Genomic DNA, 25,833 nt, shown 5'->3' with positions numbered 1-25,833 from the left:
TCCTTGGCTTGGCTCTTAGGTGCTCTGCAACCTGGGCATCTGCCTGGAAGGCCAGATTGAGCCTGCTGCTGCCGCCATGTTTGGCTACTGACTTTGGCTTTCCTGGCCACCTAAGGTTGACCCTCGCAATGGAACCGGCTGTGAGTGGTATGGCATTTGAATCTATAACCTTCTCGAATGAAGCTCAGGATGACCCTACTCTCAAGCCAAGTCCAGTCAGCGCTAGAGCCCTATCTGCTGACCATAGTTCCTAATGACTTGTCATTCTAGAATGACTTAGCTCAGAGATTCCCCATGTGTTCATCTCCTTGTTCATTCAGCATATTTTGGTTAGGGCACTGGGGGTACAATAGTTAGTCAACCTTGTACTGTGTCCTTGCCCTTTTGGGATAGACATTTGGTTTAGAGACTGATGACAAGCAATCGTCAAGATTATCTCCTGACCTAGAATCTAGAAGTAGAGGTGTTTCAGGTATTTCCATAGCAAAAGGAGCTCCCCTCATGTGGGAGGAAATGAATGACCCAACCAATCCCTCCAAAAAATCATTACTCCCTCTTCTGTGCTCCCCTAGCACTTCCCCTCTTCCCCCTACCATGCCCTTCCCATGTGGGTGACCCTTAGCTCTGTGTCTGTCTCCCCTACCTCTCCAACCCCATGAGCTGTGGGTGCCTTGGGAACACAAACGAGGACTCATTTGCTTCTGCCTCTCCTCTAGAGCCTGACATAGGACAGAGAATTCATAACCATTCATTAACAATTGGACTTGGCTTGAGATAGAAAAATCCTAATTTCTTCATTAGTCATTTTTTTTAAAGTTTTATTTTTTTAACATTTTATTTATTTACTTGGCAGAGGGAGATAGAGAGCACAAGAAGGCAGAGAGGTAGGCAGAGGGAGAGGAGAAGAAACAGGCTCTCTGCTGAGCAGAAAGCCCGATGTGGGGCTCGATCCCAGGATCCAGGGATCATGACCTGAGCCAAAAGAAGCAGCTTCTTTCGGCTCAGGTCATGATCCCTGGGTCCTGAGCCACCCAGGTGCCCCACCGTTAATCATTTTTACAAAGAGATTCACCCTTAGAGGGTAGGAAGTTCTCAGAGTCCCTTCATTACAGCTGCTCTTGACAGTCCAAATGAAGAGTCCCTAGGGGGCAGATGGCCATCAGAGCTCCTGCCCATCTCTCCACCGTATTTACTCTCTTTCGTGACTTGGGGAGGAAAGGTTCTGAAGTTTTGAAATGAAGAACTGTGTTTTCCACAATCCAATATCTCTGGTAAATATCCACTCTTAAGATCCTGGAAAGAGGCCATAGTACCTCATACTGGGACAAGGACAGGACACAAGGACATAGTCCCAGGCTTTAAAGAGGGAAACCAGACATTCACAACAAGTGGATTTCAAGGTTACTCCGAAGTCCAAGAAAAACTGTTGATTGCTCTGGAAACCAGACAACAGAATAGCTCTCCCTTTGTGAGAAGGCATCGAGGGGATAGTCTCTCCTACCAACACCAAACTCCTCCCTGCCCCAGGATCTTTGCACTTGCCCTGCCCTCTGCCTGGGACTCTAACCCCTAGATTATCACGTAGCTAACTGCCCCAAAGTTACTCTCAGGTCTCCCTCTCTAAAGCCATCCCCTGCCCTGACAGTCATTCTGCTATGACCCTGTTTTATTTATTATTTGTATTCATTATTTATAGCTCTTAACACTGTCAGCAATATATTAGTTTTCTTTTGCTGCTGTAATAAATTACTGCAAATGTAGTGATTTAAAAATCACCCAGATGTGAGGCTCCTGGCTGGCTCAGTTGGTTGAGCATGTGACTCTTGATCTCAGCATTGCAAGTTTGAGCCCCACATTGGGGATTAGTAGAGATTAGTTTAAAATAAAATCTTTTTAAAAACCCACAAATGTATTATCTTACGGTTTGAGGGGTTGGTAGTCTGAAATGGGTCTCACTGGGCTAACATCAAGGTGGTTGGCAGGACTGTGGTCCTTTCTGGAGACTTGGAGGGAAATCAGTCTTTGCCTTTTGGCTTATAGCCCGTTTTTCCACCTTCAGAGCCAGGAATGGTTTTCTCCCCTTTCCACATCTCTGGTTCTGACTCTTTTCTTTCCCTTATGAGGACCCTCAGGATTTGATTGGGCCCACTTGAATAATTCAGAACACTATCCCTATTTCAAGGTCAGTACATTGGTGACCTTAATTCTTTCTACATCTTTTTTTTAAAATATTTTATTTATTTATTTGATACAGAGAGATCACAAGTAGGCAGAGAGGCAGGCAGAGGTTGGGGGGGGGAGCAGGTTCTCTGTTGAGCAGAGAGCCTGATGCGGGACTTCATCCCAGGACCCTGAGATCATGACCTGAGCTGAAGGCAGAGGTTTAACCCACTGAGCCACCCAGGTGCCCAGTTCCTTCTACATCTTAAACCTCCCTCCTCCCACCAACCACCATGCCATAAACATACATCTGGGATTCAGGGATCAGGCTGTAGACTTCTTGGAGGGGTTTCTTCCCACCACTGTGACTATCTGTTATTTATTAACTTGCTCATTTGTCCTTTGTGTCCACTGTGAGGCTGAGGATGTGAAACCCAGGGGAGCTAAGACCTCGTCCTTCTTGCTCACGGCTGTGTCTGCAGCTCTTAGGAGAGCACGTGGCCCATGGGAGCTTCTCAATAAACATTTGCTAAATGGTTGAACGACAGGGTAAATTTGTAATATGAGTGGGGGAGGAAAGGCCTCCATTTCTTTATCTCTGCAAGGAGGGGAGTGCAATGGAGACCTCCAGAGGCCTTTGTGTTCTAAAATTTTACAATGCCTTCTATGACAATGACATTGACCAAGGTTTAGGAGAGGGGAGCAGCCATTTCGGACTCTGCAGCAAAAGCCGCAGGAACTGGGTCTGGGGCTAAGGGAAGGCAGCAGGGGAGTGTGGGAGCAAGCAGCAGAGTCAATCAGGGAGCTGCCCCAGGCTGCACCTCCCCGAGGCAGCTCCTCTCCAGGCTGAGGATGTGGAACTTGTCTGCCAGCTGTCATTTCTGTCTCCCAACAAGTACCTTGAGAGTTTCACAAAGAGAAATGAAGCAAGCTAGAAAGAAGATCATCTCAGGACTGTGTAATTAAGGATAAAAATATCCCTCCCAAGCTCCCAGCAAAGGGGAGGTAGAAAATGCCCCTGATCCAGCGAAGCCATGAAGGGCTTTGAAAGATAATGATTACATGGGGGCTTAAGTGGGTAGAAGAAGAATCAATGAAACAAGATGGAATTGGGAGGGAGACAAACCATAAGTGACTCTTAATCTCACAAAACAAACTGAGGGTTGCTGGGGGGAGGGGGGTTGGGAGAAGAGGGTGGGATTATGGACATTGGGGAGGGTATGTGCTTTGGTGAGTGCTGTGAAGTGTGTAAACCTGGTGATTCACAGACCTGTACCCCTGGGGATAAAAATATATGTTTATAAAAAATAAAAAATTTAAAAAAAAAAGATAATGATTGGTACAGGTTTTTGGTATGAATAAGCTTGCACGATTACGGACACCGTCTATCTCCAAAGAGCATCACAAACCACATGGTTACATTCTTCACGGCAAGGAGTTCCAAGTGTGCAGCTTTGTTAAATACAGAACCTTTGCTTGGGGCGAGAGAAAAAGGGGAAATGGACATAGAGAAGGAGAAGATGGGCTTCCTTCTTTGCATGTAGCAGAAGGAAATGGTGATTCTGGAGGCAACTGCTGAATCCTGGAGGTGGAGGAGGGCTCCCAGCAGCAACCCCCTGCCCCCCACCATCTCCCTCCCTTCCGTCTGAGCCGGAAGGAGCCAGGATACAGAGCACATGCCCATCTCACCACCCTCCCCCTGGGTCCCCACGCCCACTCTGGCCCTCCGCATCCCTCAGCCCAACCCCACGCTTCCCACCTAAAGGATGTATTCCTGCTGGGAGGCGTGAACATGCTTCCACCCCAATGGTGCAATTGGTCACCAAGGAAGGAGGAGAAAGATAAATCACAGGGCTTGAGAGAGATGAGAAAATAAGCAGCCTTTCCATCTGAGAGCAGCGAACGTGAGGCCCCACAGTTCACACAGCCCAGCCATGCCCACTCCCTCCCTTACTCATCTGGCTAACTTCTTTTCTTTCTTTTCTTTTCCTCTCTCTCTCTCTCTTTTTTTTTTCCTTAAGAGGCTTTCTTGCAGGTCAATATTTATTATCTCTGCTTTTTCTCTTAGCAAAATAGTAAGTGGGGGTGAGGAAGTTCAAACCGAAAATACTCAGCAGAGATAAAATCCCCAGCCACCGAACACAGCCTTGCTTCTGGGGAAACTGTCCATGTAAATAGGTTTCTCTAAAATTTAACTTTAGAACCCGTCCCGTACTTGCCAGTTCAAAAATAGTCTTAAAGACTTTGTGGGAAGTCCTTGGAGCACTCATGAAAGCATTCTTTTGAAAGTCGACTCTGATATCCGGGGGAGAGGTTTGCAAAAATTTGACAACAGGCGGCATCAAGTCCAGTCAACTTAGGACAAACGGCACGATTTTCAGTGCGCTGTGGTACTCTTTAAAAGTGAAAGTGGTCGGAAGGTACAGACATCCACTTAGAAAATCAGTAAGTCCTGGGCGTGTAATGTACAACACGCTACTGTAATTAATGATTGGGCATTATATATTTGAAAGTTGCTCAAAGAGTGGGTAGATGGCAAAAAGCTCTGATAAAAGAAAAAATACTTAGTAACTGCGTGTTGATGAGGTTAACCAGACACGTCGTGGTGATTGTTTTGCAATATATACCTGTCTAACTCAAGTCATTATGTTGTACCCAGGAAGGTAATATGATGTTATATCAGTTATAGCTCAATTTTTTTCATGTGAAAAATGAATTTTATTGGAAATGTTGCCTGGGAGCAGAGAGGAATGATAATGTTAATAGTAGCATCGTGGCTTGGAGTCCTCATGCCATCATCCAGATCTCCCTACTGCTACCCATCCTGAGAAGGCTTCGGACCACACCCCCTTTGGCCAAAGAATGGTCTCACAGGTGTTTCTTCTGCCTCTACCCTGTTTGCCCTGTGCTACTTCCTGGGCTCTAGAAATAGGTGGTGTGCTGGTGCCCCAGCTGGTAGAGCCCAAGAGATTCTCTAGCTCTGGGGATGAGGTGGCCACTGGCCACACATGGACAAGTACTTGGGTTGAAGCTAGTCGGAATGTTTTTCATTGTTTTAACCATGGCTGAGATGTCACTTCCATAATAATTATTTTCCTCTTAAATATTTCACTTCTTGCCTTTATTTTAAAATTATTGTGATGGGAAATGGGATCGTCTCAGAAAATCTGGGGCTCAGAAATGCGGTAGCTACGGGTCCCTCCCAGGAGTCCCCGCAGAGCCTGAGGAAAGGAAGTCTGAGACGTGACTGAGGAAGGGCTAGACCATGGGCTGGGGATTTCGGAGACTGTTCTGCGGGCAGCGGGGAGCCATGGCGGGTTGTGTGTAACACAAAATGAACCGCTTGCAAATGAGCAATTCTGGGACATCCCATAGGTTCACAGTATTGTGTGACCACTATCTCTGTGGAGTTTCCAGACATTGTGATCCATTCCAATAGAAAACCCCAGACACATAGAATAATAATTTTAAAGTTAGTTGTTGGTTTTGTTTTTTGTTCTTGGTTTTTTTTAATTACCTTTAGTTCCTTATGCCCCTTTCCGTGGGCGTCCAGACCCGTGTAAAAAGTTGTTCCTGTTCTCTTGCCCCCATTCCCTTTCTTTCTTATTTTCCCGTCTTTTTCTTTTCTGTTGTTGTTGTTGTTCTTCTTCTTCTTCTTCTTCTTCTTCTTCTTCTTCTTCTTCTTCTTCTCCTTCTTCTCCTCCTCCTCCTCCTCCTCCTCCTCCTCCTCCTCCTCCTCCTTCTTCTTCTTCTTCTTAAGATTTTTTATCTTTATTTGAGAGAGAAAAAGAAAGAAACAGAGAACACCAGCGGGGAGGAAAGGGAAAAGCAGGCTCCCCAGGAGCAGGACCTGGGGATCATGGCCTGAGCCTAAGGTGTCTGCCTTAGCACAAAAAACCAACACCGAAATCAGCGGGCTCGTGCAGGCCTCCGTGACACATGCAGCAAGTTCTATTCAAAACGGTCTTAGTAGGGTGAAGGAACACATGTTCTCATCCTACATACAGCCTCTTCATCCAAAAACCCCTTCCAAGTGGCCCTCCCTCCCAATGTCACTTGGGGCCCACCAACCACGTCCCCACATCCTCTCAATACTAGACATCGTCAGGGTCTCGAATCTTCACCACGCAGTGGGCAAAACATGCAATCTCGGTATTTTATTTTACATTGCCTTCATGATAAACATTTTTTCCTATGTTCACTGGCCTTTTGTATTTCTTTTCCTGTAACTTGCCTATTTACAGTCTTTGCTAGTTTTTTCTCTTTAAAAAAAAAATCTTTCTGGTTTAAAAAAAAAAAAGCTCTTTATATGTTTTGCATGTTAATTTGGGGGGATTAGTTAGTTATGATGTAAATATTTTCTCCTGACCTGTCATGTTTTAAAGCTTTGTTGGGACGCCTGGGTGGCTCAGTTGGTTGGATGACTGCCTTCGGCTCAGGTCATGATCCCAGAGTCCCGGGATCGAGTCCCACATCAGGCTCCCAGCTCCATGGGGAGTCTGCTTCACTCTCTGACCTTCTCCTCACTCATGCTCTCTCTCACTGTCTCTCTCTCAAATAAATAAATAAAATAAAATAAAAAAAGCTTTGTTTATGGTTCATTTGTCATGTGGAATTTTAACAGTGTTTATGTAGTCAAATATTTTCATTTATGGATTCTGAGTTTTATGAATTATTCTCAATATTATTTATCCAGGAAAGATGTTATTTTTTTCCTAACACTTTCATGATAAGCTTTTTATCTCTTTATGTTTTACATTTGTTATAAAATAGGAACTATACGCCCGTCCTCCCAATGGAAAGCCACACCATATGTTAAAACATCCTTTACAACAACCACCTTATCACACACTAAATTCACACTAAATCCTTACTACCTGGCTTTGTCGTGTGTGTTCCCATCTGATGGACTAAGTTCCATTGCTCACTCGTCTCTTCATTCCTTGGGGGTTTTCATGCATTTTCTTTCCCAGGCACATTTTGTAATCAGCTTGCAAGTTCTTTTAAAAAATCTGTTGGAGGTGGGGCACCTGGGTGGCTCAGTGGGTTAAAGCCTCTGCCTTTGGCTCAGGTCATGATCCCAGGGTCTTGGGATTGAGCCCTGCATTAGGCTCTCTGCTCAGCAGGGAGCCTGCTTCCCTTTTTCTCTCTCTCTGCCTGCCTCTCTGACTACCTGTGAGCTCTGTCTGTCAAATAAATAAAATCTTTAAAAATAATCTTGTATGTAATTACACTGAATATATGGATTCATTAGAAAAGAAGTTACAACCTTGCCCTATCAGGTCCTTCCATTTGGAAGCATAGCATCCCTTTTGTTTGCTATAATATATATATTATAGCAAAATATATATATATATATATATATATATATGTATATATATACACACACACTATATACTATATATACTAATATATATATATATATTTTTAAAGATTTTATTTATATATTTGTTAGAGAGAGAGAGCATATGCACAAGCAGGGGGAGTGGCAGGCAAGGCTGAGCAGGGAGCCAGAAGTGGGACTCGATCCCAAGAACCCAAGATCATGACCTGAGCTGAAGACAGATGCTTAACCGACTGAGCCACCCAGGCATCTCTTAGATTTCCTTTGATGTCTGTTTTATGCTGTCTTTTATATTTTCTCAGTATGGTTCTTATATCTTACATTCTTACATGTGATGGAGTTTAGTTACCTTGGCAGAAAGAATCTGTCTTTTCCAGGGCGTTTTCTGGTTAGGCTCTGGTGATGTCTGGGAAAGTCGTGGTGCTTGGGGACTGTTCTCATCTCTGTTTCTGAATTATCTCGTGCGTTTTCATTGTTTCTTTAATGTATTCTTTGGTCTTTAGAGAGGCCACATGATTGGAGTACACCATCTTGTCTGCAAGTAATGTAAATGCGTCTTTTCTTTTTGAGAGGACCGATTGCGGGGGATGGGAGTCATTTCAGGTGTCCCCTGCTGGCGGGGAGCCGCAGGGATGTCCATGGCGGGGCCATGGTGGTTGCTGTTGTCTTGCTTCTGATTTCTGAGCATGCAAATCAAAGACAAGGAATACAGTAGGAATGCCGGGAGAAGGGTATCCACCAAACAAGGCCAAAACTGGAGTGGCAGAGTAGACGGGCAGTTGGGTAAAACCAGGTGGCCAGTGCCCACTGGGCCTTCCACCTGACTCACCCACTGTCCCACCTCACAGACCTCCGCTTCCACCTGCTTGCGTCCAGCACCCAGCATAATTGAGCCAGACTCCTGCTAGCTTAGAGGTAGCCACACATGGGTGAGATCACCTCCTGCATCCTAATTTGAATCACTGGTGTAAATGAGAAGGAGAGCCCAGCAGCACCAGAGGCCATATCCAGGTTGACCATCGGTGGCCTACTCTCCTCCTTGCCCATTTTCCTCCGTGCAGATCTCAACCAAAAAAAATCATGGATGAATATGAGAAAATGCTTTATTGAAACTATATGTACTATAGCAAAGATCACAAACTGGTACACAACCCCACCCCGTGTTGGATTTTGTGTTCTTTTTGGATGATATTATGCTTTTAAAAATTATGAACCAGGGGCGCCTGGATGGCTCAGTGGGTTAAGCTGCTGCCTTCGGCTCAGGTCATGATCTCAGGGTCCTGGGATCGAGTCCTGCATTGGGCTCTCTGCTCAGCAGAGAGCCTGCTTCCCTCTCTCTCTCTGCCTGCCTCTCCATCTACTTGTGATCTCTCTCTGTCAAATGAATAAATAAAATCTTTAAAAAAATTACGAACCAGCTAAGAGCATTTTTAGAAATTCCTAGACTTTATAAAGCATTCTGAATTTCTTAGTGTCCCTTAAAAAAAAATTTTTTTTAAAGATTTTATTTATTTATTTGACAGACAGAGATCACAAGTAGGCAGAGAGGCAGGCAGAGAGAGAGGAGGAAGCAGGCTCCCTGCTGAGCAGAGAGGCTGATGCGGGGCTCGATCCCAGGACCCCGGGATCATGACCCAAGCCAAAGGCAGAGGCTTTAACCCACTGAGCCACCCAGGCACCCCTCGCTTGAAAAATTTAAAGACGTGATCAGCTTAGACCTGCATCACCCCAGGGTAAGCGTCCCCCTTTCGGAAGGTGTGGTACTTCCCTTTGATGGGACAAAGTCCCCATCTCTTCCTCCTGCCTCAGTCCCAGCCCGTTCCACTTGCTTACACCACCCGGCTAGCCTCCGCAGGCAGCAGAGCTGTGATCGCTATCAGATGCCAGTGAACTAATTCATTAGGCTAGCAACCATATATAGGCCTTCTGTGTACATAAAATAGGAAAACCAGGTTCACTTGACTTGGTCTTTTCCCGATGAACTCCTGCTAGTTCCCAGGATCGCCGCTTGCTTTGGTACCTCTTACAATCATGCTGTTAGTCATCTGATCTAGAAGCTTGCCTGGAATGGACACAAAGCTCACTAAAGTGTCAATGACAGAAGAAGCCACCTGACCCACTGTGAAAATCACAGCCCACCTGACCTGCCCACAGGCATCTGGCTGTCCCCTCTGCTCTGCCCTCCCATGGTCAAGTCCCCACACAGAGTGCGCTTCCTCCCCTGGGGAAGGCTCAGATTCTGTTGAAACAGGTATGGCTGCATTCCCCTTTTTTGTCTGGGGCTTCAGGCCATGGTGTAAGGGTGCTTCTGTCAGTTCCTTAGAGCAGCAGGAGCCTGCAAACGGTGACTTTCAGTTCCTCTACAGAGCAGGGTGTTTATCCCAAACAGCCAGTCCCCTACTATCTACTGCACTAAGCCTCTCATCCCCAGAAAGGGGGCACCAGAGGGCTCATTCTTCGTTGCATCTCGCGGTGTGGTGGGAAGGACAAGCAGGTACATGAAGCCTCTCAGAATAAAAGGGAGGATTTTGCCAAAGTTGTAAGTGTTGCTGCACCCCATGTAGTGGCAAACATTTGATGCTGAGTTCTCCAGGGGAGAAAGCAATGCCCTGGTTTGCAGTGTTTGCCAATTCCTGTGGTGTAAATACCTCTCACCAGGACTCCCACCACAGTGGTCACATTGAATAACCAGCTCTTGGGGCTCCGGAAGAACTGGGTTTTGAGCCAGGATGAGTTAGCACAGCTGTCATGAGACAGCAGCAGCCGCACAGCCCTGGCCTGTGTGTTACCAATACGCACCTGTTACTGCCCCGTGAGGTCTGAGCACCTGTCTGTGCCAGTGGACGTCCTTATTAGAGACTCCTGTGACTTGAAAGAGGTCAGCCAGATTACTAAGCACTTCTGCTTTACGTAGAGCTCTTTTAATCCCCAAAACCTTATTTATCAGTTTTACCCATTCCTTTTTTTCAAATCACATTTGGGGAAGATTTTTTTTTCCCTACCTGACTGTTCTACTTAATTTTCTACTCCTCTGAGCTTCAGTTTACCCACCTGGAAAATAGGAGCTGATAATATATTAGCGTATTCAACACAGCAGGTTTTCCGTGATGATAAGGGCTCTTACTGACAGAGCCATGCATGCCCTGGGCTTGGCTCATTTCAATGCGTGGCCGAGGAGATCTTAGAATCTTCATTTATGGCCAAGGAAATTGGCTTAGATTGGAAAGTTAAATGCCATATCCCAGGCCATACAACTATTTGGTGGTGGAGCTAAGATTTGAATTTGTAACTGATGCAGGGTATTTTTAAAATGAGTTGCAAGCACTAAAAAATCTGAGATTTCATCCAAGAGTCTGGATTTTTACCTTCCCTTGAATATTCTGAAGTTCTGGAAACTTTAAGCCTGTGTTACCCCACGGGGATAGAATTGGATATAAGTGAAGCTGATCCCTTCAAAAGGACATTTTTCCAATGTGCCACAGTCCCCACCTCTCCCTAGTGTCTCCCATCCTGTCTGCTTCACTTGCATCAGGATCCAGATTTTGTGCTTTTTACTTACAGGCCCCTTTGCTTTTTTTTTTTTTTTTTTTTTTTAAGATTTTATTTATTTATTTGACAGAGATCACAAGTAGGCAGAAAGGCAGGCAGAGAGAGAGAGGAGGAAGCAGGCTCCCTGAGGAGCAGAGAACTTGATGCAGGGCTCGATCCCAGGACCCTGGGATCATGACCTGAGCCGAAGGTAGAGGCTTTAACCCACTGAGCCACCCAGGTACCCCTGGCCCCTTTGCTTTCTAACTAACAGTTACTTCCCCTTGCCACTTCTTCCTCTCCACTTGACCAAGAGAAAAACTGCGACGCAGGGGATTTGGGTAATTAATTCAGGTCAAATCAGAAAGGCCACAACACAGGGAAGAACCCATCTTTTGCTATCAGGCTCCATGATCAAAACCGCAGTGCATTCTCACTATACAGTATCGTCTTACCCACTGCTTTGGTCCCTTCTTGTCCTTTATGCACTCGCATACCCTTCCTCGAATAGGACAACCCCTGGGTGGGTGTCTTTTTATTTGAATGTGTTCTTACCAAATGTACATTGTTATTCTTGTTCAATTTTAATTTGCCAAAATGATATCATAGCTCTCTATGTACTTTCTCCTTTCTTCACCAAAGGATCTTTTTAAGATCCTTCCGTGTTGTATCTTACACATGAAGTCTTTGCTTCTGGTTGCTGTGGGACACCCCATGTGTACCTTGACTGCACTTTGCCTCTCCACTCTCCCAGTGATGGGCACACCCAGATCGCCGCCACCTCGAAGCTGTGATGGCCATGTGAATAGGTGGCCCCGTGTGAGCCTGAGGGCATATGTGCGAGTGTGAAAATGCTGGCTCATAGACAGCACACATATACTTTGCCTGAATTATGTCTGATGTTCTCCAGAACAGCAACATGGTCTCCTTGATTCTTTATATAACACAGATGTTGAAGGAGGAGTAGAGGGAGAAAGGGCTTATAGATATATAATATCCACTAGCAAATAAGGTCTTTTGGATGGAGTTCAAAACAGACTTGCCTCCTACCAAAGGTCCCAGAACACACAGGCAGAAAAATCGGAGGACAGTCCCCTTTCAGAGTCCAAGAGCCTAGAACCTCATGTAAGCAACCCGAGACATGGCTCAGATCCTGTGGTGCCACTTAGAGGGCAAGGCATTTGGCCCTTTTGAGCCTCAATTTCTTCCTCTGTAAAATGGGAAGACGAACAGAAACTCAAGGAAAGTTGTTTGGGTGCTCAGAACATATTGTCCCTTCCTGCCTGCATTCTCAGCACTCAGATAATACGCAATGCATTTTGTCACCAGAATGCTGAGTTTCTGAGTATGCTCAGTCTTGTTAGGGCATTATGTCTAGCTGGCTCAGGGGCGCACAGGACCAGAGGCCCAATTGCCTGAGTGGGTTTTGGACTTATCTGTGCAGAAAGTGGAGCAGCTTATGTATGCACTGAAAGTGTGCTGAGCCCGAGGGAAGAGAGGAGGGAGGAAGCAGAGACAGGTGTGGTGGTCCTCATGGGTGGCCGTGTTTGTGGGAGGAAGAGGAAGCGAAGGGCTTCCAGTCTGATCAGCTCCTCCATTAAGTGGGGGATGGCGGGGGAAGAGGTCCAAATTCTTTGCTATTGGTAAGGGACTTGGGTAGAGGGCTTGAGGGAGAATTCTTGGATCAGCTGTTGAGGGAAGGCTCAAGATGAATGAGGACCAGTTTAGGGCAGTTGAGCATCACAGATCAAGATCTTCCAGAAGCAGACCTGGACCTTGAGTACCAGCAACTCGCTCAAGAAAAGCTCGCAGGAGAAACCTGTACGGGGCTGGGAGATGCAGGCCAGAGATGGGCCAGCCAAGCAGAGGTGCGGGCAGGTGAAGTCTCAGACCCAGCCTGATCCTCCGAGGAGCTCTGGAGCATGAGTTATATATATCTCATGGTTTTTCCCGCATGGAGACAAAGAGTTGGGCTTTTGTACACACACTCCAGGCACATGTTGGCCCCTCTGGTGGGCACGGGAATGTAGAGCTCTCCCCCACCTCCTGAATCTCTGTAGAGGGAGGCAACTCTAGGGCTCTAGGAGAATCAGGTGAGGTTGCAGGTTCAAGCCTTCAGCAGCAAAGCTCATGGCAGATTGAAGGACCCAGGGGGGCGAGCAGAACCCCACATTGTCCATTAAGCCCTGAGCTTAGAACTGGCACTTAGAACTGGCCCACATTGGCCAAAGCAAGTTGTGTGGCCAAACCCAACGTCAGTGGGCAACGAAGTAAATTCTTCACATGCTAGGGCAAGATGTTGTAGGGTGCCGTGATGAGGGTGTGGCTATGAACCCGAGAGCAGGGAACCAGTCCTCCCCCCCCACCCAAGTCTGAAGCCCAGGCTTCTATTTATGTGAGCTCTCGGATAAAGCGGGAAAGCTTTCCCTGACAACCTCACTGAGATGCTGGGTGTGGTGCCGTGTGTCTAGCTGTCGACTGTGACTGCCGACGAGGGACCCATCCTGTGCCAAGGCCTTCACTGCAGGCTTGCAGTCCCCAGATGGGGATGCCACAATCCGAACACCCAGACCACAAGCTGGCGGATGGAGCACTCTCACTGCCCGCACCCTGGCTCCCGCGGTGGTGGCACCAGGAGAGACCTCAGAGGGCGCATCTAGAGCTGTCATTTCAGTACCAGCTCGAGGTGTCAGTTTCTCTGCCCTCTAGCCTGCAGCTGCTTTGATGTGAGAGGTTCAAAGCACTCTCTAAGCCGTTTAAGTCTGTGAGGAGGGCTCAGGAGCGTGCTCCCGCTGCACAGATAGCTGAGAGTGAAAGGCAGAGATTTGCGACCTCACGATCTCAGATCGCAGTGGGGATCCCAGCTCACAAGTGATAAAGCGTGGGGGTGAGGGCGTAGGGGGGTGGGATGTTAATCTGGCATCTGAGTTTTCCCCTGCAGGAGAGAGCAGGAGGCAGGAGGAGCCCGAGGGGCAGGACCGGGGAACTGGACGGGTGGAGGGGTACAAGCCCAGGGAAGGGGCATGGGTTGAGAAACAGAGATGTTGGCTCTGAGCATCAGAGATTTAGAAGTAAGTGCAGACTGGTGGTGAGCAGAATCCATGCCAAGTTGTTCTGGGAAGTCTGCCCAAAACAAGGCAAGAGAAAAGCCAAAGAGCCCAGCTTCAAGAAGTGGGGACTGGTTAGAACAAGGTAGATGGGAGATCCCAGCCTGCCGGCGGGGAGTAAAACAGAACACTGCCCCCCACTCCACAACCTGTTTCAGGCTGACCTGGCCCAGTGGGCAGCCTGGTGCTTGCCGGGGAGCTGGGGGTGAGGCATGGCATGAGCACGTGAGCTGGGAGCACTGATGTCCCGCTGGCTACAGCTGGTGTGTATGGGGCTGGGGCAGGCTTGGCAATCCCCACTTTTCTTCCTTGGAGCTTCATACCTCCTCTTGTAGCTGCCACATTATTGCCTTCTGCACATGTGAGACCCTGAACAAGCCTAGTGTTGGCTTTCATGCCTCCTGCACCCTCAAACATGTGATTTGGTGGACCCTGCTGGGGGCAGGCTAGTAGAGACAGGACTGTGGCCACCGATAAGAGAGGCCAGCCTCCCCACCCCCATCCCCGCCTACTGCAGCTGGGAGGGCAGGCCTGCTGCCACTGGGATTCGGGATTCAAGTTTCGAGCTCCTCCCTCGCGCCGGGTTTCACACCACCCATCCCACCCACCGAGCCGCTGGAGGCTGAAGCCTGCCCGAGAAATCGGAGAATCGCTAACCACCTGGTTCCACCCTGAGTTGGCAGCTCCCTGTGTCTGGTGTCCTCCCTCCTGTCTAGCTAGAAAGTCCGTGGGTCCCCACCCACCACCTCCCATCCTCGAGCTTTCCCGTGGGTGCTGCTCTTCCGACCGTGTCGCTCACTACCTGAGACTCTGTTTTCTCAGCTGTAAAATGGAGCAGTAGCACCCACCTGTGATGCTCGATCTACTGTACCTGGCCCAGTTCAGTGTCTTCCATTTGGGGAGTGGGGCATCACGCCAGAGAGGTTCCAGAAGTCCCCTCCTCAGAGGGACCCCTCCCCTGCCCCTGGCACAGGGCGCACTGTGGGGAGCTGTGTCCTCACCACTTCGAGCCAATCTTCCCCGCCCCTGCCTCCTCCATCCTCTTGTGCCGCGTGACCCTCTGTGGTTGTCTTTCTATTCTTGGTCCGTTAGTATCATTAACAGTTATCTGAGCATCAAAGATGTTTCCAAGATGTCATCTTCGTACAGAAACCAACAGAAGCATAGAGACCAGGAGCTTTTTTTTTTTTTTTAAAGTTTATTTATTTATCAGAGAGAACAAGAGAGCACAAGCAGAGGAAACAGCAGGCAGAGGGAGAAGCCGGCTCCCCACTGAGCAAGGAGGTTGATGCAGAACTTGATCCCAGGACCCTGTGATCATGACCCAAGCTGAAGGCAGTTGCTTAACTGACTGAGCCGCCCAGGCGTCTCTAGAGCAGGAACGTTTCTATACCACTTGTTAAAAAACCTGACACTCTTAGGCAAGATGCCTTGGAAGCCTCTCTCCTTGGAGTGTGTATGCTTGTGTGTCTGTGTGTGTTTTAATTAAATGGGCTAGCTTGCATAAACTAATTTTTGAAACGTTTTAATTATTGGGGATAGCTCAAAAAAGTGTTTCTGTGTAGCCACCGTGTAGATAAGGATAAGTTAATACGAGGTTGCATAGTTCCTATCTTTGCCTTTAAAATGACCGTTTTGTGGGGGGACATTTTGAGATGCATAGTCACCCCACTTCTCCACATTGCTCCCGCTGGTGTCCACATCTTTAGCATCTGTCCACACTTGCCTGAGTCCCTCGTTGCTGTGACGCTGGGCAGCCGGCGACGACGTCCATCATCCCTGTGACGGTTGTTGTCAGCCGGTGTTCTCCTGTGAGGGAGAGCGTTCCCTTCTCATGTGTTCACATCAGGATGGACTCATCAGCTGCTCCTTTACTCTGTGAATTATAATTATTGTTATTATTCATCTTGGTGCTCAAATGGTGCTCACATAATCGCCATCATTTTCTGAGCATTTCCTTTCTTCCCCGGCTAATGGATGCTCTAGGCCGACCAGATCCCTTTCCTGCCTTCTCTCCCAGGAACCTGGGTCTTTTTAGCTAAGTGGATTTTAGCAACTGAGACCCGGGCTCTGAGTGTGCTTATGACAACCCGGGCATCTGTTTTGGCTCCCAGGCTCCTGTCAGTGGACAAAGAAAGGACACGTGTGGGGAACAGACATGCACACTCACACATGCATCCATATTTACCTGGTGAATGTACCTCGAGTGCCCTCTGATCTGTCCCCATCCAATAGGACACTATGGACAGTTCATTCTAGCCTGACTGCATTCCCAGGATGAAGCCTGGCTCCCGTTTCTCCTTATTTCTCTGCATTTGCACATTTTCCTGGATCTAGCCAGTCTCCCGCTCTGCTGCCCCTGGGCCCCTGGGTTAGGCCTCTTTCCAAGTTCCCACCTGCATCTTCTGCCTGCTGATCACCTCCTTGGCCCCTGCCCCCAGAGCCCCATGACCTTCAGAGGATGAGCAGGGAAAGGAAGCGAACCAATAAACAAGTTTTGAAGAGAAGAGGAGAAGGGCAGGGAAGAACGGGCAGACCAATGGGCTCTTATGCAGATACATCCTGGGGTCCCTCCTAGGCCATATAGTTGAAGAAAGATTTCTAGATCTCAAGCTGGCCTCCAAAGCACTTTCCAAACCAGCCTGTCCCTACTGTTTCTCTCATTAACCAAGTCGCTAAAACCAAAGATCTGGGGGTGTCCTCCCTGGCCCCTCCCTGGCTGTTCAGTCCAGCTCTGGTCCCTCTCCCTCCACTGCACCTCCCCAGTGCAGAGTCGGGTTGCCAGCAACCCCCACTTCTGTCCTGACCTGCACACAGCCAAAATGATATTTCCAAAAATACGTGTCTGATTAAGTCACACACACACACACACACACACACACACGTGCGCGCCTCACACGCATATGCACTTTGAATTGCCTTCAATGGCTCCAAGTCACCTTTAGAGCAAAATCCCAACTCTGCAAGTCCCCAGAGGCCCAAGGAGATCCATGAGCTGGCCTCTCCCATTCTCCCTTCTTTGTCCAAGTTGAGGTCTGCAGTTCTTAGAAAGAGGTTTTGGAGGGAGAAGGTGGAAAGGATTGAGAACCACCCGAGGGCAGAAGGGGAGCCAAGGACAGCATTTCAGGGGCTGGCAGGGAGAGGCGAGGGCCGAGGCAGGGCCGGAAGGAGGTGGGTCCCCTCGGCAGTGTGCAGAGGACAGGACAGGGGGCTTCAGTGCTGGACCTCAGGAGCTCCCAAGCCTCTGGGGCTGGGAGGTAAAGGTTCTAGAACACAGAGCCTGGGAACTGGATATCAGCCCTGACCCCATTCTATCAACATGGTGCCTCAGTGGTTACATGGGAGTCCTGGGTCTGGGGGGCTCAGAGGCCTGGGCTGAATCTCTCTCTGTCCCCACCCCCACTTCTAAGCTCTCAGATACTCCTCCACCCTCCCCAGGAAAATCGAAACAGTGACACCGGCCACCCTAAGGCCCTCCTGGCCATTTCTTCATGGCCCCCAAATGCCATGTTCACCCTGCTTCAGACCTTCTAGTGACTTCCTCATCGAACTTACTTGAAATGCTTTGCCACAGTGGAATAATGAGCATGGTTTAGTTTTTGTTTTTGTTTTCCACTGCTTAATACTTTTTCATCATTTGTAAAATGTCCACCATGATTGTATATACTTGTTCATTTCAAACACAGGCTGGCAGAAGCTTGAGAACAGGGTGTCTTACAGCAGCGGCTTCCTGCCTAACCCCCTCAGCTCCCGCTCAGCTCTCCCTCGCCACCCTCCTCACCCCTGCTGACCTCCTGTGCCTAGACCTCTTTCAGTTCCCCATTTAGATCCCAGACAGTGCTGAAGTTAGAGTAGCCCCCTGGGAAAGTTGAGTCTGTCCAGTGCTCTGGCCTCCTTGCCCTGCTCGCCCTTCCTCTGCAGGGTGTCTGAAAGTCACAGCTATTTCTGGAAACACCCCATTTCTCAGAGCGCACAACCCTGAGCCTCTAATAGACCAGACGCTCAGCTTCCCTTTGTTGTAAAGACCTTGGTGGTGGTATCTTCCAGAGCCCTGGGGCTGGGACTGGGGCCAGCCGTCTTCCCTCACTCTGACCTTCCCCAGGAGTTCTGTACCTGGGTGAACGCGGTGCCACACGATAGAGTGAAAGGGCCCTTCCTTCAATTCTTCTGATGTGAGAGGCCTGTTGTATGCACTGTCCCCGTCTCTGAGAGTGGAGCAAGCCACTGCCCTTGAAGGGGCTTCAAGGACTGTATGAGGCAAAGCCAAGCAGGATCCCTTTCCTTCTTGGACTTGGAAACTTGTGGGAAGGCAGGCACCCCTGGGAGTGGTGGGGAACGGCTTTGTGGAAATGCTAGTGCTGGAAAGCGCCCTAATCTTTCCATACACCTGGAGATCTGGATGGAGACAGGAAAAGAGAAAGGTCTCTTGTTTCACAATATGAACTAAGCCCTACCATGTTTTTTCTGTATGACTTTTGGTGACGAACCTAATTTCATGTCGATTCCACAAATCCCAAAAGGCTGATTGTTCTGGGCCCACGTATCATTAAGTCGACAGGCAGACTTAACAGAGGAAATGCTGCTCCTTGCTTTTTTAAAATCGAGCGGTCTATGATGTGCTCTAGGTATCCACTAAAGAGAGAAGGAGCTCATTCCTGATGGTCGGAGAGTAGCTGCAGAGCAGAAATCCAGCTGTCCGCAGGCCCTACCATGGGGAGGGTCTCTAAGCGCGTGGGCTCACGTTCACGGTGCAAGTGTGACATGGGGCTGCAGGGTTTCTCTGTTTCAAAATGACTTGATAAATCTCTTCAGGAAGGCAGTGGCCACGGAATGAGGAACAAAGTCTGGAGGCCCCAACAGTTAAGGATGAAGGGCAGCCCCCCTTCCCCGGAAGCGTGGCCAGTTCCCCCTCCCAGCAGCCACAGAAGGCCCCAGCTCCTGCCAGACAGCCCTCTGGGGGTTCCGGGGTCTGCCCTTCCGCTGTGCTGCTCCCAGGCTGGTAACTCTCTGCTGCTGCTGGCTCTGGAACGCTGTTCCCCTCTCACTGGTATCCCTACACCCTGTCCATGACGTGATCCCCAGATCCCCTGGTGTAACATGACATCTGGTTCCTGCCAGGACCAGACTGATACATACACCAATCTTCTTGTCAACATTTTGCATTTGGAAGTTGTTGAAAAGGGACCATGAGGCCTGGGGTCCAGGGTCATGGCAAGGGTGGTCCCCAGCTGCCAGCACCCATCCTCACTGTTTCTTTGCATCACCCGTCCCAGACCTACATAGGGTCCTCTCTGACCATCTCCCCCGACTCCCATCCTGACTCCCCACAAGTCCATCCAGCCACTCTTGCTGAGACCCTCCAACTGTCAGGCCCTGCAGCCCCATTCGGGGATAAAGCACTAAGCAGAGCTGGCCCCTGGCCACAGGGTGCATAGTAATGTGGACATGGGCTTGACCAGACACCTACGCCAAAGGACCTCGGGGTTCCTGCTGGCCACAGTCAAGGCCCCATTTCCTTGGAAGCCCCGACACCCAAACCCTACTCCTGGTATTGACTTGGCCGGGTTTGTGAGGTCTCCCCCAAGTGTGGCTGCTCTTTGAGCAGCCCTGCACCCTTGCTGGCCCTGCACCCTGCCCCTTTGGCCACCCCACCTTAACAGAGAGCCTTTCTTGGTCTAGCTTAGGAATGAGAACACCACTGCTGGGCTTCTCCTTTCTCTCCTGGCCGGGTGGGACCTCCCCCTGCCCGTCCAAACACTGCTTACCCCATCAGCCTCTCACTCCTTTACCCCCTCTACCCCCTCACTCTACCCCAAGCCTGGGCCACCGCAAGAGCTTATATAACCCTGGGCACCCTGACCTTTTTCTCTTCCTGTTTCTATTCTAGAATGTGCTTTGAACATAAGCTCTTATAGACATCTCTGCAAACCCCTTCAAATCTTAGTTTCAAGAGGAAATACTGATGAGAAGAGCTCCTCAAAGTTAGGGTCAAAGAGACCCTAAGTTTGTCTAATTGGTACCCTGCCTTCCCCATTTCCTTTGCGTCTGTACATGCTGCCTGTTGAGCCCCCTGTGTACAGTGAGTCTTCACTCCAGGTGGGACCTACACATGTAGACCCTGCCTTCTGGAGAGTAACCCATCATTTCCTGGGTGCATCCCTCTCGTGAGCAGTGGGGGAGGTGCAGGAAGGCACTCCTCCCCAGGCAGCACCTTTCAGTAGCTGGCCATGGCACTGGCTTGCCCACCTGTTCCCCCAAGACAGGCTGCCCCATCGTTCTTGAGGTTTGGACTCAACCCTCACCATCTACCTTCCTGGGACCTGGGGACCCTAGAAGCAACCTTTGTTGTCCAGGCCCTGATTCCCTGGCCTCTGTGAACAGTTCAAGCACAAACAGGGTCCAGCAGCTTTGTCTCACCAACAGTGCCCGCCACCTGCTGCTGGCTCCCAGGTCCCCCCCAACCCACCTCCCAGCTTGCTGGATCTGTAGGGATTAGATTCATGGTCAAGGGTCCTGTTCCTCTGCAAGCTTAAGACATCACGTATTTCATCAAGTCCAGGATGCTGCTTTTTTCGCACTCAACATCTCTGAAATAAAAGGTGTCCACACCAAATGGCATGTCCTGTTTTAGCTGTTTTAGTTTTTCTGTTTTAGCTTTTCAGGTCACATGTAATAACGTGGGTCTTAGTTTTGATGTATCTTAAATTCCCACATCCGATGGGCTGCCTCAAACACACATTCCCGGCTGGGAACCCTCTTTCAGACTCACACATGAGCTGTTTCACTTTGACTTTCTTCGATGGTTTCATATCCTTTTCCCATATGCCTAATGGCTTGTCATCCATGAGCTGTACATTCATTGACAAGACGATACTTATCACAGCTACTTTAAAGGAATTGAATTCATCGATCTTGGGTCATGTCAAATTATTTTTGTTATTCTCCTCACTTTTGGGTTTGAACCTATTCTGGTTACTTTTTAAAAGGCCTGGCTGCTGTTGCTCGAATATTTCTGGTTCAATAATACTTGAAAGAGATTGCTTAACATGGGGCTTTGTGACAATAAGGAATTTATTGGAAAGAATTTTTTTTTAAAGTTGTTAAGCTCTATACATTTACCTAATAGCTTAAACCACAGAGTCAAACACACATATGTAGCCTCATGTAGAGATTTACATGTGTGCTGTGCGTATGCACGCACAGACACACTTGGAGAGACAGGCCAAGTGGAAAGCCTTGTGTCAAGGAGAAAGTCACGTGGACTCTCCGAAGGCAAATGCATCCTCACTACAACTTGGGGTTAACCACCAGGAACAGGGGCTCAGGGACAGGTCTGAGTCCTGGTCCTTTCGCACATGTCTGGGTCTGTCCCAGCCTGGGTCATCCTGCCTCTTTTGCTGTCCCAGTCCCACTTACCTGGAGCCCTGAAGACCCCCAGACCAAGGCACTATCCCAGCCTCTCACATCAGTCCTAACCACACTGGAGCAACAGGTGTCTGACTTGAAAGTGAGCACGTCAGGATGGTGCAGCCACACTAAGCCCAGACCCTGTATGTTCACCAACCTGGTGGACTGTCCAACCCCCATCCTCTTTGCCTGTTGGCCTTCTTTCCCACATGTGATCGTCCCAGCCCCTTCAGCGAGAAGGCACCTGGCAGCCTCCAGGGGAGCAGTTGGACTTCTGGCTTCCAGCTCCAATGATGGCACCTTCTCAACTCGTTTTAAAATTACATGACCGCCAGGACACCTAGCTGGCTTAGTTGGAGGAGCACGAGATTCTTGATCTTGGTGTTGTGAGTTCGAGCCCTAAGTGGGGTGTAGATATCCCTTTAAAAAAAAAACAAGAAAAAATAAAATTGTACAACTGCCATTGATGAGATGGCTGTGATGATAATGCAGGTGAATCAGGCATTTAGTGGGAGGACCAGCACCGCTGGCCTCGGAGGCCAGGGAAGCCCTCCCCAGAAGGGGGGGTCCTTTTGTCCCATCCCTGCACCCACCAACAGCCTGATCCTTTTCTCCTATCTAGCTGCCCCAGGCTCACTGCTCCTCCCTGGAGCCCAGCTACAACTTCCCCTCCACCCAGGGCTGCCACCCCACCCATCCTCTTCTGTGAGGCAGAACACCTGCCACACTGCCAGATGGGTCCCTCCAAAGGGATCCAAGATGTTCCTGGGTTTCTGCGAAGGCCAGTAGGGAGATGATGGTACCATTCCTTGAGACAGGGAACACAAGGAGAAGCAGGCGAGGTACTGGACAGGGCTCTGGGGCATGTTGGGTTAGGAGCTGGAGGGTACATCATCTGTGAGGGGAGTCTCTTCCCTGCTGTTCTCCCATCCTGCCCTGCAGTTTGATACCCCCTTGGTGTGGGCGGGGCCTCCATGGGGCGGGGCCTCAGTGGGTGGAGCTTCAGTGAGGTGGGGCTGGCTGCCAGGACCCACCTTGAATTTCTTGCTGGAGGGGAGCCTGGGTGGCTTAGTCAGTTAGGCGTCTGAAGTGTCTGCCTTCAGCTCAGCTCAGGGCCCTGGGATGGAGTCCCACTTCACATTGGGCTCCCTGCTCAGCAGGGAATCTGCTTTTCACTCTCCCTCTACCCCTCCCCACTGCTTGTGTGCTCTCTCTCTCTCTCAAGTAAATAAGTAAAATCTTAAAAAAAAAAAAAAAAAAAGAGGGTGTGCCTGGGTGGCTCAGTGGGTTAAAGCCTCTGCCTTCTGCTCAGGTCATGATCTCAGGGTCCTGGCATCAAGCCCAGCATCAGACTCTCTCTCTCCCTCTACTGCTCCCCCTGCCTGTGCTTACATGCGCTTCTTGCTCTATCTCAAATAAACAAATAAAAATCTTTAAGTAAAAATAAAATAAGAGTTTTAAAAAAAAGGAAAGAATCTTTAAAACTGTATGTGCCTTTTGCAGACTGGCCTTGGGCTGCTGGTTACAGGACGGGAGGGTGTGGGTGTGGTGGACAGACACTGCGTAGGAGCCCAGGGCTTTTTCTGGATCGAGGTCACTCCCTCAGCCTTGTTGGTCTCTGCTGCAGATGGCCTCTGTGTTTAGGTGATGTCCCAGCTAGTTGAAATGTACTTCAGTCTGGGGTTCTCTCCTCAGGCATCCGAAGGGGTCCCCATGAGGTTCTTCACCAAGCTGGACCAGCTCATCGAGTTCTACAAGAAAGAAAACATGGGACTGGTCACCCACCTGCAGTACCCCGTGCCCCTGGAGGAGGAGGAAGCCGGCGATGAGCCAGAGGAGGAGACGGGTAGGAAGAGATGGAAGGGAAGGTGGGAGGGGGGCATGGGGTGGAAGAGGGGCGTCCTGCGGTGTTTCAGCACAAGTGCTTGTAGATTAAGTGGGTCTGATTATCAGAGGGAGAGAGGGTGACATGGTGGCCAAGAAAGCTGGCTCTGGGGTCAGACAGACCTGGGTTGGACTTCCTGTTCCCCAGCTTCTTAGCTGTGTGACCTTAGGTAAATTGCTTCACTCCTCTGAATCACAGACTTCTCTTAAAGAGACACTAAACACAATACTTACCTCTCAAGATTTCGTCCCGGGAGGCACCAAATGTAGAGCCCAGAGCCTCACACACAAGAAGCGCTCAATAAATGTGGCTATGTCCTCACCAAAGTCATTAGCTGCATTTCACTGTAGAGAGAATGAAGGAGGAAATGCTTGTACCTAACTGGAAGGGGAAGAGAGCCCCCTAGAAAGGATGTGAGGGTCAAGCCTCTCCTTAAAACAGTGGGGGCCACAGAGCAACTAAACAAGAGGCCAGCAGAGGAGAGTACGATAGCCAGACCCCCCACCTTGATGGTGGCCTTCTCCCTTCAGAAGTTCCCTTCCTAACAGAAACCCTGAGATATGTAACTGAGCCCCTCACCTGGTCAGGGCTCCTCCTAAATCCCAGGGCCTGGAAACAGTTAGGTCCCCCACCCCAGGGTCACCCCCAGACACGCCGAGGTCCTCGTGGGCTGGTGCCTGCCCTTCCCTTCCTAGCGGGCCACTCCAGCCCGGTGTACCTTCCTTCCACCTTCCCAGAGACCCCTTCTGAGTGGATGTGAAGCCCAGTGGCTGCTTGGGCAGAGGGCGAATGCTGAGGGCCCGGCTTCTGTGTGGAAGACATGAGGGCCAGGCAGAGGGTTTCAAAAGGACCACAGCTCCGTGGAGGCTGAGAGGGACCTAGGCAGCCCCTGCCTCTTCTCATCCCTGCTCCGAAACAGCCAGAGCTGATGTGTGGCGGTGGGGACCTGGGTCGCTCACTAGCTCTGTACTGTGGCCACCTGTCCCCCAGCTGTCCCCAGGTGCCCAAGCCTTGGTCTTGGTGCCGAGAAACTGTCCTGCAGAGATGCTCTCCCCTTCCTCACCCCCTGCTGGCCTGGCTATGCTGCCTTTCTGGAAGGCGTCTGGAGAAAGCCCCCGAACTTTCCCTAAGGGCTGGGAAGAGAAGCCCAGTCTTGTGACTACTGGCTCCACTTCCCCAAAGGAGGTGCTGCTGTCGGCTTTAATTCGACCAGTGTGACTGTCACCCCCCCACCCTGCCCCTTGGTTCAAGGGGTCTGATTTGGCTCATGTCTTCTCAAGGCACTGCTGGCCCCCACAGGGCTCAAAACACACTCACACTATCACAAGAACCTCAGGCCAGGGGAGGATGTGAAGACCTTGTCCTCTAAAGAGGACGTCCCCAGGCGGCCCTGTGGTGGGGGCCCTGGCATGGCCATTTGGGGTATCAAGAGGCTGGGGCAGGAGGTCGTGGACCCAAGAGGCTCAGCACCCTTGCCCACTGGTCATGTGTGCAGGACAGAAGTCTGAAGGCAAGTGGGCAGGGGTCCCTTCTCCAGGGCCGAATTCAAGTTGTTTGTTTTCTATTTCAGTTCTCTGCGTGAAGGGGGGCCCCTCATTTTCCTTTATTTGTCTCCTAGGGTCTGGCGGGGAGAGAAGGAGCAGCAGAGGCTGGAGGGAAAGCAGAGGAAAGGGAGGCCGGGATGGGAGAGAGGGGACAGCATGGCTGCGGCCTGCCTGCTCCCACCCTTGCTCCCCCATCTCAGGAACTAGGCCTCTGCCTCCTCCAGGGCCTCTGCATCAACCTGAAAGCTGGACATCCTTCTGGGGCCACTGGCTCCACCTGTCCAAGGCCAACAGCCCAGCTGGCCTGTGTTTTCTGAGCCCCTCCATGGGACAAACAAAACCCCAGGCCCTAAGACCACTAAGATGAGGTTCCTGCCTTCAGCCGGCTTCCCATCTGGTCAAGGAGAGCAGACGTGAGGGACAGCGCAGGCACAGACGGGGTCTGTGACTGGGCACAGTGACCTGGATGGACCTCGCAGGTCGGGGAGGGGTCTCTCCACCAGGGAACCCTCGGTAGGTGGGGGTTACTGAGAGAAGCTAGTGCTTGGACCAAATGGCATCATTGCTCTTCCCTTGGGTAGAAGGTGTCCTGTCTCCACCCGAGCTGCCACCAAGGAACATCCCTTTATTTGCTGGGCCATGTGAGACCAAAGACGTCCCTCTCTCCAGCGAGAATGTGAGAGCCACCGAGGTCAGCAAGCCAAGCCTTTCAGAAACACTGTTCCAGCGGCTGCAGAGCATGGACACCAGTGGGTGAGTTCCCACCTGGCGGGCCTCTCCAAGGCCGACCTTCAGTGCCACGACCCCTGGGCAGCTCCCTTTGTGCTCGCTCCCAAGCATGCCACCTCCTTGCTAGGA

General features: G+C 50.0%; 1 protein-coding gene across 1 annotated transcript in view; it reads left to right on the top strand.

Moving 5' to 3' along the window:
• The window catches only part of INPP5D (inositol polyphosphate-5-phosphatase D), a 111,449-nt gene that overhangs the window by 23,986 nt on the left and 61,630 nt on the right, over positions 1-25,833 (top strand). Inside the window, exons 3-4 of the mRNA XM_059167690.1 lie at positions 23,242-23,392; positions 25,557-25,728. Coding sequence (XP_059023673.1) covers positions 23,242-23,392; positions 25,557-25,728 — 323 coding nt within the window. The remainder of the gene's footprint in view (positions 1-23,241; positions 23,393-25,556; positions 25,729-25,833) is intronic.

Source organism: Mustela lutreola, chromosome 3 (assembly GCF_030435805.1).
Source record: "Mustela lutreola isolate mMusLut2 chromosome 3, mMusLut2.pri, whole genome shotgun sequence".
NCBI classification, from domain to species: Eukaryota; Metazoa; Chordata; class Mammalia; order Carnivora; family Mustelidae; genus Mustela; species Mustela lutreola.
This window is presented reverse-complemented; position numbering and strand designations above follow the sequence as displayed.